This window comes from Stegodyphus dumicola, chromosome 11, assembly GCF_044657685.1.
Source record: "Stegodyphus dumicola isolate Sdum_Otavi_A_Nest chromosome 11, ASM4465768v1".
Taxonomy (NCBI): Eukaryota; Metazoa; Arthropoda; class Arachnida; order Araneae; family Eresidae; genus Stegodyphus; species Stegodyphus dumicola.
Window position 1 is genome coordinate 161230568 of NC_140778.1, and position 21992 is coordinate 161252559.

A 21992-nucleotide genomic window follows, 5' to 3' on the forward strand; every position below is an offset into this window, starting at 1 on the left:
ATTATGTATCAACACGCTGTCAAACACGGTAATACCGTAAACAACTCGTCCTACGTCAATGTCCTATGAACAATGGTACAGCACGGTAAGAGGAAACGTCCATTGCTCCGAAATGGCTTCCTATTGCATCATTACAATGCCCGACCACATATTGCTCGTTTCGTACAGGATGTTTTGCAGCAGAACAACGTAGAGATTTTACAGCACCCTCCATACAGTCCTGATCTCAATCCATGCGATTTCTGGCTGCTTCCTGAACTTAAGAAACCATTAGGAGGCAAATTTCGCAAGCAACAAAGAATGTGTAAAGGGTGCGGAGGAGTTTTGAAAAAGCTCTCAAAAAACGGACTTTTACGTTTTTCAGAAGTGGACAGAACGTTGGGATAAATGCATTGCGTGCCGCGGAAATTATTTTGAAAAAGACCATGTAAATGATGAGGATTAAAGGTATTCTGTATTTTTTATAATTTTAGTCTTGTTGAACAGCCCTCGTATGTGTCTGAATGACACACTTCATAGGAAAAAAAATGTGCGGGATTATTTGAAGAACCGATGTCAAAATTTCCAAAAATGCAAACAGCATTTCTGTAAACATTTACCATTCTAAGTTTGTATTTAGCGTATTTAGTTTTAAAATTCAAATTGGCATCTTGATCTCTCATATATTTTATTGAGTTATATATTAGAGAGAAAACTCATTAAAAATAGTATACATGTGTGTATTTTTGCGAAAGCTGTTTTTATGTAGCTAATTATCTAATTATGTACATGCAAGAAAAGCATACAAATATGTAGATGAATAGTTAATTAAAATTTTAATTGGGTAGCATAGCATTCATTAAGAATTAATTCTAGTTTATTTCCTTAAAAAGGCGCAAAATACAGGGTGATTATAATTAAAGTTTAAGTTTCAAAACGCTATAAAAAAAAGAACCACTCATGGAAATGACGTCAAATTTGAAAGGAATGTTATTGAAGAACGCGGAAAGCGTATGGCAGAAGAAAAAATTTAGTTTCAAAAGTTAGCAACAGATGGCACTGCAAGCGGAAGAAGACGTAAATTAAAATTTTAGTTAAATTTCAGTGTTATAAAGCCGCCAGGTACCAGGTTGTTCCTCATTTCGCGTCTCAGACGTTCGCCATGGGTGTTTCACTGCAGGATCGCGTCTGCTGGTAAAGCTGTATTACAAGAATGATGATTGTGCAAGAGTAGCTCTGCAAAAATTCAGGACACTGAAGGGTATAAAAGAAGGCGTTGGTCCAATGAGTGTCGTAGGTCTAAAGAAAATGATGCAAAAATTCGAAACGACAGGTTCGTTTGATGTGCAATCTGGTAGAGGGAGAAAACGAGTGCATTCGACGGTAGTTGAAGAAGTGGCCACAGCATTACAAGAGGGGTCGGCCGGTGGCGTGCAACCGTGCAGTGCACGAGAAATCGCCTGAACATTGGACAGGCCTACGAGCGCAGTGATGAAAATTGTACGAACATCCTGCAATGCTATCCGTACAAAATTGGCCATGTGCAGGAGTTGCTTCCGTCTGACTTGACAGCTAGGGAGACTTTTGCGTTAGAATTCCTGGCTCGCATGGAAGTGGATAATGAATGGCCGTGGAAAATTGTGTGGACAGATGAAGCCCATTTCCATCTGATAGGATACGTGAATACCCAGAATTGTCGAATATGGGCAACAGAAAATCCACTGGCAACGCACCCCGTACCACTTCATCCTGAAAAGGTCACGGTATGGTGTGGCTTTACGGCATCATTCATCCTACAACCATATTTTTTCGAGCAGACGGGTGCTTCCGGTCCTGTTATCGCAACCGTCACTGGTCAGAGGTATGCATCGATTTTGCGCAACCACGTGATTCCAGCTCTGCAACAGCGTAGATGTGTGGATGAAATCATTTTTATGCAAGATGGCTCTCCTCCGCACATTGCACATCCCGTGAAGCAGCTGCTGAGGCGCCATTTCGGAAATGCTCGAATTATCAACCGTCATTTCCCTATAGCCTGGCCGTCCCGATCGCCTGATCTTACTCCGTGTGATTTCTGGCTGAGGGGATATCTGAAGGATGTTGTGTTCCGTGCTCCAACTGCAAATTTAGCGGAATTAAGGCACGCATTTCGTAACACATTCTGAACATCACCCCGGAGACACTGCGATCCGTTGTGGAACATGCTGTTTGTCGCTTTCAACTTGTTGCACACAACGGTGGACACCATATTGAACATGTTTTGCGCCAGTCTCGCGACAGTTCCGAACTGCTTTGATGAATGGTTTTTATGCGGTATGTCGCCGCAAAACCCTTGAAACCGATTTGTTCCTTTCTATGTGATATGTACAGTCATGCAAATAAAATTAATTATTCAACAATTCTAATTTGTCAATGCGTTTTAATCTGTAACTTCCACCTTAACCCGTTGTTTTACGAATCATTTCTCGTTTCTCGTCGTGATTCTCCCGCTTACAGCGCCATCTGTTGCTAACTTTTGAAACTAAATTTTTTCTTCTGCCATACGCTTTCCGCCTTCTTCAATAACATTCCTTTCAAATTTCACATCATTTTCATCAGTGGTTCTTTTTTTATAGCGTTTTGAAGCTTAAACTTTAATTATAATCACCCTGTATGTCAGTTTTCATAAAATTCTGCTTTGTAATAGATTGTAACTAAATCACTAATTAAACACAATGTAAAGCAATGTAATTTATATATAAAATTATATTAATTTTCAATCATTACTTACCAAGAAGCACTAAATTTTACATTAAGTTCTTGGTAAGTAATTAGCATAATTTAGAGTACAGTTTTTATATATATTCAAATTCTCTTTATTAACAACTTCAAATATGTAAAAACGTTATAGCGATAGCTTAAAATATGTAAAAAACATTGTAATGATAGCTTTTATCTATAATGTTTTTGTATCAGGTTGGTATGAATCAGTGGTATTGTGCAGGCAAGTTTTCACATTATTCAAGCATCAGATGTGCTAATCGCAACCGTAGAATGACAAGGCGAAAACGAATGCAACAACCGGTTTCTCGCTCTCTTCTGCTGCTGGGGTTCAGAGGTGTAGCACGGCTTCTGGCTGTTCCTCTCCTGCCGATGCGATGGCTTTTCCTTGTTTGCTTCTTCCTTGAATGCTGTTTTATAATACTACGGAAATTTTTTTGTAAGATTTTGAATTGAAGGTACAACGTTAGAAAAGATTTCTCCAAAATCGTAGAATATTGCTGCAGTTAATAATTTTTTCCAGCCACATTATTTTTGTAAGAAATCTTTGTGCACACGTGTCTCCTCTTTTCTCGATATAAAAAGAAAAAAATACCATCGTTTATCAAGTATCCTTATTTACTACCTTGAAATTTTGATGGTTCGAATTCCACCAGAACCTTGATTTGTACAGATGTAAGAAGATTGACTTTAACTTTGAGTTCAGCGTTATATTAGTAATGTGCATTACACGTGTTACATGTTACGGGTGTGATTTAGTTTAGATACCTACGTTCGTCTGTCTGGCTAATATCTTCTTATTTAATCTTTAGTGCATATTCAGATATAGTGATGGTAAAGGAAAAATAAAAATAACTGATTTTGTGATATTTGAATTATCATCTTTTGGGGTAAGTTTACTTTGATCTCATATTTTTTTCATAGATCACATATTTCTATTCTCACATTTGTATATATCTATATGTTATTGCATCCACATCGCAATCTAAGTAACTTATCAAATATTGCACGTATGAGTCAAAGTTCAGTTGATATTACAAATAATATCCGTTTTCTGTATCCAACTTTCCAGAACTCTGCATTTTCAAATACAGCTAGCGCGATTTCATGAACGAAATGACAACGAAGATAATGTAGCTGGTAAAGAGGCGAGAACGATGTTTTTGTGTAAAAAGAGATGAGTTCAAGGCATGAAATCGACGCTTTTGAAATAGCTACGAGTAGTAGAATCTCGAGGATATCTGAGGTTTTAAATGCGACAAAATATAACACTTTGTAATGCATGCGCAAAGAAATTGCATTGCCGTGTATCGTGCCACCTGTGTTTTAACATTCAGTTTTTGGAGCACTTTTACGCCTCTTCGATGATCTCAACATCAAATTTTGAATTAATCTTCCCGGACACATTTTCTGAAGTCTGGATTTGCATTTTAGCGTAATGTTTTTCACTGCCACTAAGAAGATGTAGATAAGTGATGTAACAAAGTCAAATAATGCAATGGCAGAGAATCCTAGCCACAGTCCCATGTATCCACCAATATGGCTGAAGAGTTCGAAAGGCTGAAACAAAAATTATCAAGTTTAATCGATTATCTGTGGATAAAAAATAGCATTAAAAGAAATTAAAATTTAGATTTACGAAATGCAAATTATTTACATGATGAAGTAGTTATGCCAATGCTCAGGAAAAATATTAGAACGCCATATATATATATATATTTAAATAAATGTTTCTTTTTAAAAAAATGTTCTTGGTCTTAGCAAGACCCACTGCGTTTGTTTTCATTTTAATTTAATTTCAGATCTATAAAATTTATAAAGGTTTAATTCTTTAAGCTTGCAGGTCCAGCCCGTACGTTATTGTATAGTTTGACTAATAGCAGACCGCTATTTATTTTATTTTAATTTTAGCTGTACATCGGATTTGCATTTACATTTTTTACACCTTAAAGATTTTTTGGAACAATTCATATTATAAAAAAATTTTCGTAACACAAGAGTTTCGATTGCCTGTTTCGGCGAAACGCGTAATGGTGTTAGCTTGGTTCAACGTTTAACTGAAATTTCCCTTGAAAAGCCAGGTTGGAAGTCGAATTGAGCTAATTTACCATTTACCGCTTTATAATTTTTATAATTTTATGTTTTTTATAATTTTATGTTTTTATAATTTTATGTTTATCGATGTGATAACTTTTCACTTATCACATCGATAGGTTTTTACTGTATTTTTTGCCATTCACATGTTTCCAACGATTGATTTTAACTGTGTTTTATTTTCTACATTTTATTTCGCGTGTAGCCTAATTTTTCACCCTTCAATGTCATTGTTTTTTAAAAAATACTGTGTTGAACTATTTCTTGGAGCCACAGCTCCTGGTAACTTTTTGGCGAGCTCACTACAATTTTTTCTTTTTATTATATATATATATATGTCGTATATGTCACAGATATATATATATATATATATATATATTTGTGAATTTAATTTATGAATTATATATATATATATATATATATATATATATATTGTCTGTTTGTGTGTGTGAAAAATAATACATACATGCAATGAAATTGTGGCACGAGATGAAAAGACATGAAAGATTTGATTATGAATGCGGCACAAACTTGCATTAAAATTTTCTGAGAAACAGGTCTTTTCCCGTGGTTCACTGTGAACACAGAATAAAAAAACCATTTAGATTTCTTCATAATTAGAACTGACCAAAGAATGCAAATTCTGAACACTTTTAGAGGCACTGAAATAAGAACACTGAGACGTAAATGCGTAGAAACACTAGTTCTGCAGATACTTGAAGCTTAGAGCATCCATCCATTTTGAAGAATAAGCAATCGAGCCGGATTAAATTACTTTTATTTATTTTAATTCACTTGTGGTTACAATTCACTTGGCACTCAACTCGTGCCTATTAAAGAACATTTTCAATTTTGATATTATTCCCATAGAAGCGAAAGTAGCAGCGCACACATAATTGCAGAAAGACGTCTGGCCAAGAGGAAAGCTCAATCAAAAATGACGCATCATTTCATAGAAAGAAAGGAGGGAGTCAGTTTTTAGTTTTGGTTTACAATTTGGTGATTGGTGAAGAGGCATCTGCATTAAGGATTACGTAAGATCGCATGATTAATTTGAAGGCGCAGTTTAGACTTAAGCGCTTTTTTAGGACAGATAGATGAAGTTCTCAAATGAAATAAAAAATAAAAGTGGTTATAGTGAAGGAAATTTAGAAGTTTGCTTTCATATTTTTTACCTTACATATATATATGGGACATCCTCACCCGCACCAAAAGGTGGCGTTTTCGTGACTTGCCGGTTGTTAAAACAGTCGCCACAGTGGAGAAACAGTACGAAAGTACGAAAAGTACATTCGAGAAGGAGCAAGATGACAGGCTCATCATAGATAGCATATGACAAATTCCAGTCTCTCTCGCAGTTTAATTAATTAGAGACAATCTAAGTGCCATGAGAAAGTGTTAAATGTTATTGATTGTACGCAGGCATCAGTTTGTGATCGCATCTCCGTTTTCATCTACCCTGTAGTATCTCAAGCACCCATTTTATATAAACTTCAATAAATGTGTGTGTCTACAAGCTGCATTTCTTCATTAAGAATTTTACGAGATACTCACACACGTACATGTACATGGTAAGCCAAAAGTTTGCTAAAGTTTCAAAAATTCATAGAAAAAGAAGACATTATAAAAAAGACGTGTGGTTTGTATGGAAGGACTCACAAAGTTGGAATTTTTTAACAGCAAAACACTTTTTATTTAAAAATATCACCGGTAGAGGGCGCTGACATGCGAGAAATTCAGCAGAACTACGCAAATTAATCTTCCAATAAAAAACTGCGATACACGAGAATTTCTCCTTCGCTCTCGGAATGCTATCAGTATGCAAAAGACTGTTGGTGGTAATGATGTTTTATTTGAACGGGCAGTCAGCAACTGTTGTGTTGCGGAAATTTCACATGGCTAAAGGACTATATGATGTCCGTTTTCTGTATCCAACTTTCTAGAATTCTGCATTTTCAAATACAGCTAGTGCGATTTCATGAACGAAATGATAACGACGAAAATATAGCTGATAAAGAAGCGAGAACGATGTGTTTGTGTGAAAATAGATAAGTTCAAGGCGTTATTGGACTTGCAAGTGATGTGGTAGCTGTTATGGTTGGCGAAAAATAGAGCTGTAGCAGCTGTGGTTAGTAGAAAAACGAAGAAGCTGTAAAATAAATAATTCATCAGGAAGCACTCTGAGCCCAAAGCAAACAAATGGATGATGTTATAGAAACGATAATTAAACATTAAACTTTATTCTCAGACAAGCCCTGAGTCATTCATAATTTATAGTATTGCTTGAAGAAATAGAGTATAAGTACGGAGAAATGGTGTATTATAACGAAATGGGGTATTTAATATCAAAGAAGTGTATTAAAATGATTTTATAATTTAATAAAGAAACAAAGGTTTCATAAAAAAATATAAACGAGTTACATAATGATAAATGAATAACAAATTTAGCTTTCTGTGTTGATTTAACCTCATATTTAAGTATTCTCAATTAAGAGCTTCAAGAAAAGAATAAATTTATCACTGACATGTGTGCTGTTAAATTTTCCAAATGCAAATAAAGGGGAATACTACTGAAATCAAGACGTTTCGCACATTTTCTTTGTCTTAAATCTCTGTTATTTTCAAATGAAAAATCTCAAGAATTCGGAAGAAAACTAACATTATTACAACAAAGATCTCAAGCTAAATTTAATGATTTGGGGTCCGAATTTAAATTCTTTTCATTACCATTAAACGTTGACGTGAATAATGTAATAGAAATCTACAAATGGAAATAATTAATTTACCGTCTGATCTAAATTTTGTTCAAAGATATAGATCTGATTAAATTTTATTCGTACTTTCAAAACACAAATACCCTCAGTTGAGAATCTTTGCAGTAAAATTAATCATTTTTTAAAGTACACACACACATAAACATATGTTACGGTGAAACACCGAAATCTGGAGAATGTCGACTTTCACCGGTGAATATCAACATTCACATAGCCGCTTGGTGTATGTCCGAAATATTTCCAAATATTTTTATTTCTGACTTCACCGGTGAATGTCGACATTCACCATGTACTAATGGTGAATTTTGAACATATGAGAATATTATATTTCCTTCTCCGTAATTCATTGGCGAAAAAACGCACTTGAGACTGAGAATAAGGAGTTAAGAACATAAGAACTTAAAACACGCAGTACATTCAAAATGAGAAAGGAAAATAATAGAAGTTATAAACTCACCAAATTATGTGATTCAAATCTTATTTATTGCAACAACTTAAACTATTATGACACTCCGAATTGCACAAGAGGCCCTTGCTTTTACAACTGCATTTATTTGCGGAACACTTCCTTTTGGAATGGCAGCGTGTACATATACTCCTCTCTTTTCGACCTACACCAGAGCTAAACTGTGATTGTCGACATACACCGATGAATGCACACAAGAACACACGACATACACACAAGAATGTAAAGAAATATTCGATCTTTCACCGACGTATTGGTGAATGTTGACATTCTCCGGTGAAAGTCGACATTCTCCAATTTCGGTCTTTCACGGTAACATATATACAAAACAAAACTAAGTAATAAGCCAAAAACTAAAAGCTAATGTTTTTTTTTTAACCAGTCCTGCACTATAGCTGCAGGATTGAAGTAAATTAAACTAAAGCATCTAAAGTTAAAATTAAACTGGAATCAAAGCCAGGCAATTCCTCAACAATATTAAAAACTGCAACCTTGGAAGAAAGGAACACTGTATCTAAATATACCGAAATTTAAATGAGAATTCATCAAGAGAACAAACTCGAAAAATAAAAATGCGAAAAGGAAAAAAAAATATACAAAATTAAAAAATATAAAAAGTAATCTTCTTTTACTGAAATCCTTATTCAAAACTCATCGTAACAGATTGAATAGTCCTACAAAAAGTTAAAACTACTTTTTCTTATCACGAGAAATATAACAAAGCGCTGAATTTTTTTCCTCAAGGATATTCGTAGAATATCACAATACCACGCAATATAATCAGTAGCTAAATTTTAAACTGTTTAAACGTTAAATAGAACGCAATTCAAAGCGCAGAGAAAGCAAATCCGAACATCAAATAAGTAAACAACAACAGCTCACATAAACAACAACAACTGGGCTGAGATGTTTTTCTCCGAATTTTTAGCTTTATAAATCAGCTGCGCGAGAGAGTTCTGGCAATTTCTGGAAAGCAAAAAGAGTAGAATTACGGTTACAGTTAACATTGTAGTCAATTACGTTTATTCAAATTAAATATCAATTACTGCGATAAAATTTGATTAAATGTTAAATGCACGTGCTCCTGTATTTTTAGTGTTTCGGCGCAGCTTTCTCTTAAAACTCGTCACGCTCTGTATTGCACGGGGAAATAAAGCAATTGTAATTACAATTCGACTAATATTAGCTAACTAAATACAAAATCCGTAACAATATATATACACACACACATATATAAGAACACACATATACATATATATAAATACGCGTGTATTTTCACGATATATATATGTTACCGTGAAAGACCGAAATTGGAGAATGTCGACTTTCACCGGAGAATATCAACATTCACCAAATACGTCGGTGAAAGATCGAATATTTTACTACATTCTTGTATATGCGGACCCTCACCGGTGTATGTCGACAATCACAGATATGCTCTGGTGAAAGTCGAAAAGAGAGGTCATAAAGTGCCATAATAGTTTAAGTTGTTGCAATAAATAAGATTTCAATCACATAATTTAGTAATTTTTTTATTACTGTTATTTTATTTTCTCATTTAGAACGTACTGTATAATTAAGTAAGTTTTTAACTTCTATTATTTTCCTTTCTCATTTTGAATGTATTGTGTGTTTTAGGTTCTCATGTTCTTAAGTTCTTATTTCAAGTCTCAAGTGCGTTTATTCGCGACAGAATTACGGAGAAGAAAATATAATATTGTTATATGTTCAACATTCACCATTAGTACATGGTGAATGTCGACATTGACCGGTGTAAGTCAGAAATAAGAGTATTTGGAAAAATATTTCGGACATACACCAACAGACTATGTGAATGTTGACATTCACCGGTGAAAGTCGACATTCTCCAGATTTCGGTGTTTCACCGTAACATATACATATATATATATATATATAGGAAAGTAGAAAGATAACATGAATAATGAAAGACTTTAGTGGTCAAGAATTTTGCGGATTAAGCTGCAAAATTAAAAATTTTTTTTTAAAGAAGAGGAATGTTTAAAAGCTAATGCTAAAAATAAATTTGACACTGTAGTTTCTGAGCAAAAATGTAACATCATGTAACAATAACAAGCCGTTACGTACCATTGGCTATTGCTTCTTAGCCCACCAGCGGCCGAGCGGTAAAGTCGCTGAACACTGGTAGTTCGGTCCGACGTTCGAATCCCGCGAACGGGCTGGCTGCATGGGCGTTTTCGTGGTTTTCCCCATGTGTAACGTGTATACGAGCCAGTTTCCCTTAGAAAGTCCTCCACGAAAGGCATCCCTCCCCTTAGGCAGATAGCCCTCGTGTGCTTTGCCATAATAATTAAATACACGCTAGTGCTTCTTTATGTTTGTTTCCCCCTTCTACGAAGCTCCACCTTATTGGAGAATTTCAATTACTTTACTTTTCTGGTAGCACTTCTTTAGAATTCTTCTATTTACGGCAACCCTTTGCAGCAATTTTGCTCATTTTAAGTTGAACAGGCAACCGCTTTGGACGCAGGCATGTTTCGTCTTATTTTTGTATTTTTTCTTTGGGTCTTTCAAGACCCATTTCGATTCGTTTTTTATTATGTTTGTTTTAATTCTTCTCCTTATAAAAGTTTATATTCTTACTGCTAGGAGGTGTCTCCCTTAAAATTGTGTAATTTTTGTTCTAATAGCTTTTTAGCTATTTATATTATTTGTACATTGACCTAACTAGGCTTTCTTGTATAGCTTTTTCATGCTTAATAGTAAGTTTTACATTTACAATTTAAATTGCAAGCGCGTCGGGAAAAGAAATGATATAATTAAGTTTGATTATTCTGTTAATAAAATTACGTTTATAGTCTCAATTATTATCGTTTGACGAAACGTGCTAAAGCTTAATACGAATTTTGAGCTGCTTTTCCCTTGATAAATCCGGCTTAAACCTCGGGTAGTTGAGCTAATTTGCTATTTGTTGTAAATTTTTGTACATATTTACTGTGTATTTGAAATGTATTTAATTTTTTGCGAGCAGCCTCTTAAAATGTATTGTGTGTTAAAATTTATTAATTTTTTCTCACCCTTTTTGATTTTTAAGTTATCTCGTTTTGTAATTCTTACATTTAGTTTTTACGCGATATCCTTTTACTTCTTGAGTTATTGTTTGTTGTTGTTACATGACGTTACATTTTTGCTCAGGAACTACAGTGTCAAATGTATTTTTTAGCATTAGCTTTTAAACATTCCTCTTCTTTAAAAATACATATATCTATATCTATATATATATATAAGAATAGATTTTTTTGCAGATCAAAATTGACAAGTCTAACAAAAGTGCCCGATATACATACGACCATCTATAATCCTTGATGAAGATAATTTCCGATACTTTTTGTCCAAGGCTAGAAGCGTTTAACTAGAAATGCCACCAAGTGTCAAGCTCTTATAAACAACTGAGAAGCTTATAATTATTTGCTCAAATATATACATTTTTTGCATGTGTCGATAACAAATTTAGTACATAAAAGAAAGAGAAAAAGTTACAGTTATTTTTCTTAAATTTTGTGCAAGAGATCATTTCTTTGAAAATCTGTTAAGTTTTCATAATTCAGAAATTAAGTTAAAAGTTAGTGATTTATTTGAAATTTAGATTAAAATTTTATTAAAAATATTCTGGCCGTCAGCAGTTATCAGAGACCCACATGCAGTATGAGTATGAGACCACTGAGTTAGAATGTAATCATAAGCAATGAAACCATAAAATGACATAATGTATAATAAAATATAATTACCTGATATTTTGGCTGGTACGAAATTATTTTGACTGGAGGATCCAGATATTTAAACCAAATAACCGCATTTCTAGAACAGAAAGAATGTGTATGAATGCAACCAAATTAAAACAGTTATTACAATACAACTGATAGGTAAGAACTAACAGAAATTTGCAGTTTTTAGTTAAGATCATTTGAAGAAAAAAGGAGATGCCGTACTGGAAAAAAATGGGAAAACACGATTTTTAATCCGAATAAATAAACAGATATTGGATATTTAAAAATTTAAGACGAGGAATACTTCAGCAATGTGTATTTCAGGAAATCATTATGAAATCACTGAAGTGCTCAATATAAGGTTCCTGCTAATGTTTTTGAAACTCAGAAACACTTAAATGAATTTATATTGGCCCAAACTGGAAGAGAAATAAGCAATACGTTAAATTTAAAATTAAACAAAATATAACTTTAATTTTACGTATTTTGAGTAAAACTTGACAGCAATCAGAAATAGTATATTTTTAGCAGCGAAACACGTTTATCCATGTGGAGTTGCTACAAAAACTCCATATATTTCAGACAAAATTCCATATAATTTACAAAATCGTAAAGAACAGGGACCTGTGTATGATCATCCTCAAAAAAATCGAAGGAATTTTATCCACATTCTCCCTTATGTATCATCTTTTGTAAAACAATATAAGATGACGTCCACCTTCTTTTCATTTGCATGCTGATCCAGTCCAGACCGTTAATGCCGCTGCAAGAATCATGAACCTGATGATAAGACCCAAATGATACCTTTACCTATACTTAAACGTTTACCTTACAATTTTATTATTCTTGATTTTTTTCTAATACACTCTGCTTCGATGCTTAGATTCTACATTGAAAAGTACTTATTTTTGGAGTATATTATTATTTATTACATATTATTACTCTTTATTATTTTTTGATTGAAATACAAAATCTGTGCATTTTAATAGTTTAAAAATAGAAATAGCTAGCATTTCAGCTGTTGATTGTTTTTGCGCTTACATACTCATGTTATTTAAAGCTCCATTGGTCGATCTCGGGTTTTCCCCTCCAAAATGTGGCGCTTATATATATGTTACCATTAAAGCGTATAATTCAGTTATTTCATAGAATGACTAGGTATTTCGTGAAATAACTAGACAAGTCAGTTAAAGTACATAATAGATCAAAAATTTCATAATTTACCTAGTTATTATGAAATAACTAATAGTTACTATGAAATAACTAATAGTTAAAGTGAAAAATATACCATTTCAAAGTTACTTTATAAATTAATTGATGATAAATAGTTAAAATCGCTCGAAAAATACATTCTGTCTCTATTGCGGCTGATTATTTGATAAATAATAAGTGTTATGAATTTTATTAGGTATGTTAGCAAATGATTGCTAAACCAGCAAGAAATTGAAGAAATCGGACATCTGGGAACAGTTATTATATGAATAACAAGAAAACTGCTAAACCTTGCTCTATGCTAGAAAGTGTTTATTTGATTTGATTTAACCAGAATATTAAGAATCGTGGCGAAGCATCTTCTGCTACATTTCACGTAACTAATTTTGTACTAGGCCTGCCTGCGGCCGAGCTGTAATAACGCTCAACACTGGCAGTTCGACCATGTATAAAGTTCTATGAAAAGACTTGTTCCATGAGAGTTTTCAGAGTTTACTCTCTGTATAACAGGGAATACGAATCAGTTCCTCTTGGAAAATTCTCCATGAAGGCATAGATAGGTTGCTTTGCCTTTATTAATTAATTAAATCCCATCTATAATGTTTTATTAGCTTGGAAACGGGTACAAGGTTATTTCTGCCTTCCGCTAATGCGAGTCCGGCTCAATAGGGCATCACTAGTTCAAGTACTCAGTAACTATTAATATCATCTTAAAGAATAATAGAGAAGTTGAAGTAACTGATTGACACTTACTAGAAGGTCAGAATCTCAACAAACGGTTCAAGTGCTGATTAAAATTGAGGGAAGAGTTACAACAAGTATTTCGTAGTGGATATTTTAGACCAGATAAAGATGGAGGTCAGTAAGTCAGTAAAAGATCAATTAACACCATGTCGGTGTTAATTCATCTTTTACTGACCATGTCGGTGTTAATTAACACCAATTGACACCATATCGGTGACATGGTGTTAATTGGGCATGGTCATAAAAAGCGATTAAACTGACCACTTGTTAAAGCAATACATCATATTCCGGGCCGTAATGGTAGAGATAGAATTGTACCTGTCAAAACAACATCACGAATATTGTTACAACGAAAGAATCTGTCCATTGGAAATTGTGAGACATCAAGATGTTGCTGAATAAACAAAAGACTTAGCTCGGTCCAAAAGTGTTGAGATACAGGAAACAGCGGAAAATAATATATGCGAACTTCATTAGAATTATTCATGATTCAGCACAGCAGAAAAGTCATGAAAACCAACAGGCAACAAAAAAAGTAAAAGAACTTCCTGAGACTCTAATGAAATCATTTTCAAGTGATGTTGATATTAAAATTCCCAAGAGACTGACTAAACTTAGAAAATTATTATTTGTAAAACATATAATAATATATTTTCAGTAGTATGTTGTATTAGCTTTTTTTTTTTTTTTTTTTTTTTTTTTTTTTTTTTTTTTTTAGAATTTCAGAATTGAATTTCAGAATTTTTTAGAATTTCAGAATGTTAAAATTTATGTTAAATTCTATGAATGAAGTTAACTTTATTCACCTTGGCTCTTGAAGCCGTAGGCGAACGTTGACTAATGAAGAGCCACAGCTTTTGATGACACTATTTAGCTGCAGCGGAATGGCAACAGAGCGTTTTCCTTTGTCGACTAGCGTATTGTGAAATCGAAACCTTCTACGAAGCGGCATTTTTGTAAATAACTTAATGTTTTTCTTATTCTTCATGAAGAATGTTTGTAATTTTGCTAAATCACATGACTCGCTAAAAGTTAAGCGAATGATCGGAATTTCCAGATTAAATAATGTAAATATTTGTTAATAACAGAAATGCTTTAAACTACACTCCCCTTCAAAAGTTAACGAAAAGCATGTTTTTTGTCTCTTATTTGAGAATGAAGCAACATAGAAACAAGAAATTTACAGGACATGTTCACTCAGCAGTTCTTTAATAAATGCGACATAGAATGTTTCTGAAGTTTAACACAAACTTGAATTACAACAAAAAATTTCACTCTTAGTAGAGAAGTCCAGTCTTGAAGAAACAGTATATCACAGTTCTTTGAGGTAATTGATAACACCACAGTAAAGTGGTAACAATATTGTATGCCACGGAGCAGGCTTCCGTCCTATAAATTCATGCGGAATGATGGCTGTTCGGTGGAAGAACCTCAGGGTAGGACCGATAAACGTAGCTTTATTCGTTGTCACTGAAGAGTTTCCTGGCCAGGGTAGGTTATTGTTGCTTAGTTACATTGCATAGGAATGTTACGATTACTCATGGGGGAATCTACTTTTGACAATATGCCTTCGTGTTTGAGTCACTAAACGAGTCTATAGTCATAGTAAAACCAAACCTGTAGCATCCAAAGTTCTAGGAAAATACCATCGTGCCTATACGGATATTTCCGTGGAATTATTCCTAAGAATAATCCACAATGATCAGACGTTACTAAACCGTTATGCTATTTTGCATACCTAGATTACTGCAAGTAAAGTGGTATACGTGGTTACTGCACATAGATTACATACATTATCAATGGCCTTTCCATTGGGATACATGCCACAGTTATTAACAAATTAATATGGGTAGCCTTTAGTAATACTTTAGGTTATAAATGATAATAGAAAACTTAAACTAAAGTATAAACTTAAAACTAAGTATCTAAATACGAATAGGCCCACCAGCGGCCGAGCGGTAAAGACGCTGAACACTGGTAGCTCGGTCTGAGGTTCGAATCCCGCGAACGGGCTGGCTGCATGGGCGTTTTCGTGGTTTTCCCCATGTGTAACGTGTATACGAGCCAGTTTCCCTTAGAAAGTCCTCCACGAAAGGCATCCCTCCCTTTAGGCAGATAGCCCTCGTGTGCTTTGCCATAATTAAATACACCACCACACCACACCTAAATACGAATATGTTTGAACGTAATTGCATAGTGTAAGAACAATATATAGTATAGCAATATACACATGCAGTATACCTAGTATAAAAACAGTACACAAGCAAAATATAAGTACTGATGTTGCATGTATTCAGCATTACCGATACTACTAAATATGGTGTAATGAAAAATTTTACAAACTAAAGTATAAACAGTTTCTACAATAATAATTTTACAGTATAAAGTTAAAACGATTGTAGGATGAAAACAGAATGAACTATTCAGAATATACTCTCATGAAAGTGTATATTAGCAATAGTGTGTACTTCAGTACTGAAATATATTGATTAGTTTATTTGGTGCACCTTTATGCCTCATTAAATGCAATGTCCATTCTTTCCAGTATGATTTTGAAGGCTTGGACAGGCTTGGTGTCTCTTTGCAAACTCGCAGGAGAATGCATAGTGTTCAGAATTGCCTTGCTGTCCACACTCGCATGTATCGTTTTCCGCAATTCCGAAATGGTGCAGATATGCCGGGAATGGGCAGTGGCCAGTGAGGAAGGTAATTTGCGCTGGTGAAAACGAAGATACATCTGTGGAAACGTGCGGTCGGAAACAAAAGAATTTGTCTTCCGATGGTTCATTCATTCCACCTGATTTGCCATTTGGAAATTAGTAGTGTATATGTAGTCGTCTTAGGAAGAGGTAGGAATTTTGGGAACAATTGTGGATATTCTGGTAGGTAAATACTCATTGATGCTTCATTAGCAAGTTCACCTGCAATTTCGTTATCGAAGATGCTAGTGTGCGCTGGAACCCAGAGCAACTAGGGGCCTTAGGTCTGGCGAAATTTGAAGCAGTTGTTTTTGTATTGCAAAAACAAGTGTGTTCCTGCACCTGGTACCGCCAATGGCTTCCAGACTTGAGCTCGAGTCGCTCAAAATTTGTGCAGGTGCAATAAAGCGGCTAGAGAGGCTAATCGCCTTTTTTAAGGCCATTAACTGCGCTTGGAAGACTGAATTGTTTCAGGCAGCATTCTTCGCCATTTGTGTATGGGGACGCCATCTTTCATAACACATAGGCCACTACCAGTTCCGGTTTCCGTCCTGGAGCCTTCAGTGTATATCGTAATTCAACAATTTGTTGTTGTGGAAAGTTTTGTGCTAATATTGTCCGTAAGGTTATTACTTGAAAGGTGGCAGAGATAATTGTTTGTTTTACCTTCATAATTAGTATGCAAATATGTTCTGTTTCATAGAGTTCTATCTTTCTCAAGGCGCAAAACACAGGTGAGTGTACATCCCTGCTCTGCGACCAAGTCAAGAGGCAGAATACCAGTGAGCACTTATAGAGCTGTGGTGGGTGTGGAACGGTATCCCTTGCTAACACTTGACTCCAATTTCAACTTTCCCTTTACAACAAGGAGAAAATCGTCCGCGTAGGCTATAATGTCGCAGCTTTGTACGACGTTAAGTTTTCTGAGTATTGTATTTGCAACTACATTCCAAAGGCTAGGTCCTAAACATGAACCTTGCGGACATCCTTTAGAAAGCTTCCTTATAATTACTCCAGAGTCTAGGGTGACTTGGACTGAGCAATCTTTAGGTAGCTTCGAATTATATAAATCAAAGTGGCATGGTGACCAGGGTGTCTATGACATCTGGTCACCACAGAGAGTCGAAGGCGCTTTGAATATCGAAGCTAATGATTAGCGAGTGTAGATTGTTGGCTCTGTTGGATTGAACCACTGAGAGTAGCCGAGTGATGGCATGATCGGTGGATTTCCCCTCTAAGGAAACCGAATTGCATTGGAACTTGATAGAAAGAACAGGAGCCTGCCTAGTACTACTCTTTCCAACAATTTTCCCAACAAGGCTGGAAGCAAACAGATTGGCCTATAAGATGTAGGAAGCTCAGGATACTTATCTTTCTTGTGAAGCGTTATTAAAATGGTAATTAAATGAAACTTTACTAAAATGGTGGTAACATTACTAAAATGGTCTCTAATTAGAACGTATCAACCCCTAGCTCCAATACATTGACAGCAACGACTTCCATGTTGTAAATTAAGTTATCAGTCAGTGAAATAGAAAGCAACGACAAGACGCAGAGCAATCCTTGTTCAAGATCATCTAACGACCCTGGACGAGTACTTAAAGCAGCAACCTGTCTCCCAAGGTAGTTCCACAGGTGCTCTATCGGTTTCAGGTCTGGGGATTGAGCTGGCCATTCCATTCGCTTCATACCGTGACCTCTTTAGCAGCCCGTGCTCGTTGCAATCACGTATTGTGGTCCATCAGAAGAAATCCAGAATCAACAGCAACGGCATATGGGCGGACATATTGATCAAGGATCTCGTCTTGATATTTAACGCCGGTGAACGGTCCTCCATGGAACACATGCAGGTCAGTGTGACCATCGAGAGAGATCCCAGCCCAAACTACTCTTCCACCACTTATATAACTGTGTCTTTCTACAATGTGGGATTGGTTGTATCTGAAGCGTTGTTCCCTCTAGATCAGCTGACGACCTGAATCACCCCCAATATGAACCTGGACCCGTCTTTGAAGAGAACAGACGTCCATTGTTGACTGGTCGAGGAGACGTTTTCTCTTGGCCAATGTGAAAGGGCACCTCTGTGTCCTCGGGTCAAGGGGACACAAACAACTGGTCGTCTTGCATACAGACCTGTATTGTACAGGCGTCTACGTTCTGTAGTTTCTGAGATTCTTGTTCCTGTTGCCACTAAATTTTCGGCCATGTCCTGAGGCACGGTAATGTTGCTTCTCCTTCGAGCTAAAACAGCTAAATAATAGCCTCTCGCAAGTGTTTTAACTTTGGTCTGCCTGGAACATGTCTTCTGGACACAGAATCCTCGGATTCAAACTGATTCCATAGTCGGAGGATCACACTACGAGAAACATTAAGACGTATATCAGCATCAGCTTGTGACATTCTCATTTCAATCCCTCCGATCATCTGCCAACTCAACGAATCGGTCAAACAACTTCTCCTGAACAATAATACACTCTCATGGATATTGTCCATGAAACTGTGACAGCTGAAAATCAACACTCGTGGACAAAAATTACAATTTTTGCATTTATTTTTCGAACTTCCAAGTATTCATTTTCAGAAAATAAAAGTGAAGAAGATATAAATAATATCTTCATTTTCGTGATATTGTTTTTGCATATATTTTCTTTAAACTTCGTTACTGTCATGCATATGAACTGTGACTTTAAACATTACTGACATTTTTGTTATGGTGAGCTTTGAAAACTTGCTGTTTCTTAATTTTGTAGGTCCGTGTAATACTACCGGCTGAAATAATAAATCTCTCTGTCTTAACATTAGATTCTTCATTCTGTTTAATTTTTTTCTCATTTTCGTTTTGTAGCTCAGTAGATAAAATAATAGAAATATAGGATAGATTTTGAGATAAGGAACAAAATTACAAGTGAGTTTAACAGTAGATGTGTACGATAGATTCTTAACAATTAAAATAAACCTTACAAACAAGTTCAGTATGAACTAGCTAAAATCAGTTTTAGAGAGATAAATTTTGAATAGTATAAACAAAAATAGTTTAGACTTCCTCAAATCTGCCTGAGTGCTGGGCCAGTACTCAGGCAGAATTGAGGAAAGAAATTTCAGGTCCATAATTAATATGCTAAAACATTTTCAAGTCCATAATTAAATTATTCATTTCTAATTCATTCTAAATTTCCTGTCCAAAATTATGTGTTATTTCTTGAAATTTCAGGTCCATAGTTAATATGCTAAGACAACAAAATAATGTGCAAAAAGTCCGATAAAAGCTAAAAATTGTTAACTCACCGCTCATGCAAAAGAGAATAAGTCACCTATAAAGAAAATATTAATAAATATTAATAACATTCACAATTTTATTGCATAAAATTAGTTTTTAAATTATGTATCATAAAAAGTAAGAAAATCAGAAAATTAAGAAACATTATCATTAAAATAATAGAGAACTTCTTTTACATAAATACAGGGTGATTATAATTAAAGTTTAACTTTCAAAACGCTATAAAAAAAGAACCTCTGATGAAAATGATGTGAAATTTGAAAGGAATGTCATTGAAGAAGGCAGAAGAAAAAAATTTCGTTTCAAAAGTTAGCAACAGATGGCGCTGTAACCGGCAGAATCACGACGAGAAACGAGAAATGATTCGTAAAACAATGGCTAAGGTGTAAGTTACACATTAAAACGCATTGAAAAATTAGAATTGTTGAATAATTTTATTTGCATGACTGTACATATCACATCGAAAGGGACAAATCGGTTTCAAGAGTTTTGCGGCGACATACCCATTCATCAAAGAAGTTCGGAACTGTCGCGAGACTGGTGCAAAACATGTTCAATATGGTGTCCACCGTTGTGTGCAACAAGTTGAAAGCGACAAACAGCATGTTCCACAACGGATCGCAGTGTTTCCGGGGTGATGTTCAGAATGTGTTGCGAAATGCGTGCCTTTAATTCCGCTAAATTTGCAATTGGAGCACGGAACACAACATCCTTCAGATATCCCCACAGCCAGAAATCACACGGAGTAAGATCAGGCGATCGGGACGGCCAGGCTGTAGGGAAATGACGGCCGATAATTCGAGCATTTCCGAAATGGCGCCTCAGCAGCTGCTTCACGGGATGTGCAATGTGCGGAGGAGCGCCATCTTGCATAAAAATGATTTCATCCACACATCCACGCTGTTGCAGAGCTGGAATCACGTGGTTGCGCAAAAGAGACGCATACCTCTGACCAGTGACGGTTGCGGTAACAGGACCGGAAGCACCCGTCTACTCGAAAAAATATGGTTGTGGGATAAATGATGCCGTAAAGCCACACCATACCGTTACCTTTTCAGGATGAAGTGGTACGGGGTGCGTTGCCAGTGGATTTTCTGTTGCCCATATTCGATGATTCTGGGTATTCACGTATCCTGTCAGATGGAAATGGGCTTCATCTGTCCACAAAATTTTCCACGGCCATTCATTATCCACTTCCATGCGAGCCAATAATTCTAACGCAAACGTCTCCCTAGCTGTCAGGTCAGACGGAAGCAACACCTGCACATGGCCAATTTTGTACGGATAGCATTGCAGGATGTTTCGTACAATTTTCAGCACCGTGCTCGTAGGCCTGTCCAATGTTCGGGCAATTCCTCGTGCACTGCACGGTTGCACAGCACCGGCCGACCCCTCCTGTAATGCTGTGGCCACTTCTTCAACTACCGTCGAATGCACTCGTTTTCCCCCTCTACCAGATTGCACATCAAACGAACCTGTCGTTTCGAATTTTTGCATCATTATCTTTAGACCTACGACACTCATTGGACCAACGCTTTCTTTTATACCCTTCAGTGTCCTGAATTTTTGCAGAGCTACTCTTGCTTGTAATACAGCTTTACCAGCAGAGCGCGGTCCTGCAGTGAAACACCCATGGCGAACGTCTGAGACGCGAAATGAGGAACAGCCTGGTACCTGGCGGCTTTATAACACTGAAATTTAACTAACATTTTAATTTACGTCTTCTTCCGCTTACAGCGCCATCTGTTGCTAGCTTTTGAAACTAAATTTTTACTTCTGCCATACGCTTTCCGCCTTCTTCAATAACATTCCTTTCAAATTTGACGTCATTTTCATGAGTGGTTCTTTTTTTATAGCGTTTTGAAACTTTAATTATAATCACCCTGTATATAATCAATGAAGAATTTTGAATGTATTCTCGTTTAAACACAGTTCAACAATGTAATGAATTATACGTGTTTTAACTTTAATGAATTATACCTGTTTTATTATTTGAAAAAGACAACGAGGGAAGGGCCAAATGTTTTCTGTGTTGCATTGTGCTACGTAATATAATAGACTGACGTCATTTCATTATACAAATTCGCAGTTCACTTTCTTTATAATTTTAATAACAAAGTATTTCTCGAGGAATTAAAAAATAAATAGAAAAAATCGCAGCACTGTTTAAATATCTCAACACTGCTAGTTCGACTTGGCGAACAGACTTGAGCTTCATTTTTGTGATTTTCTAAACTGCAT

General features: G+C 35.5%; 1 protein-coding gene across 1 annotated transcript in view; it reads right to left on the bottom strand.

The window, feature by feature from the left end:
- Nucleotides 1–2663: 2663 nt before the first annotated feature.
- The window catches only part of LOC118190956 (uncharacterized), a 90308-nt gene continuing 70979 nt past the window's right edge, over nt 2664–21992 (bottom strand). Inside the window, exons 9-11 of the mRNA XM_085826188.1 lie at nt 19760–19785; nt 11841–11910; nt 2664–4299 (exon numbers count right to left, since the gene is read on the bottom strand). Of these exons, the coding sequence (XP_085682314.1) occupies nt 4066–4299; nt 11841–11910; nt 19760–19785 (330 nt within the window). The 3' untranslated portion in view covers nt 2664–4065. The remainder of the gene's footprint in view (nt 4300–11840; nt 11911–19759; nt 19786–21992) is intronic.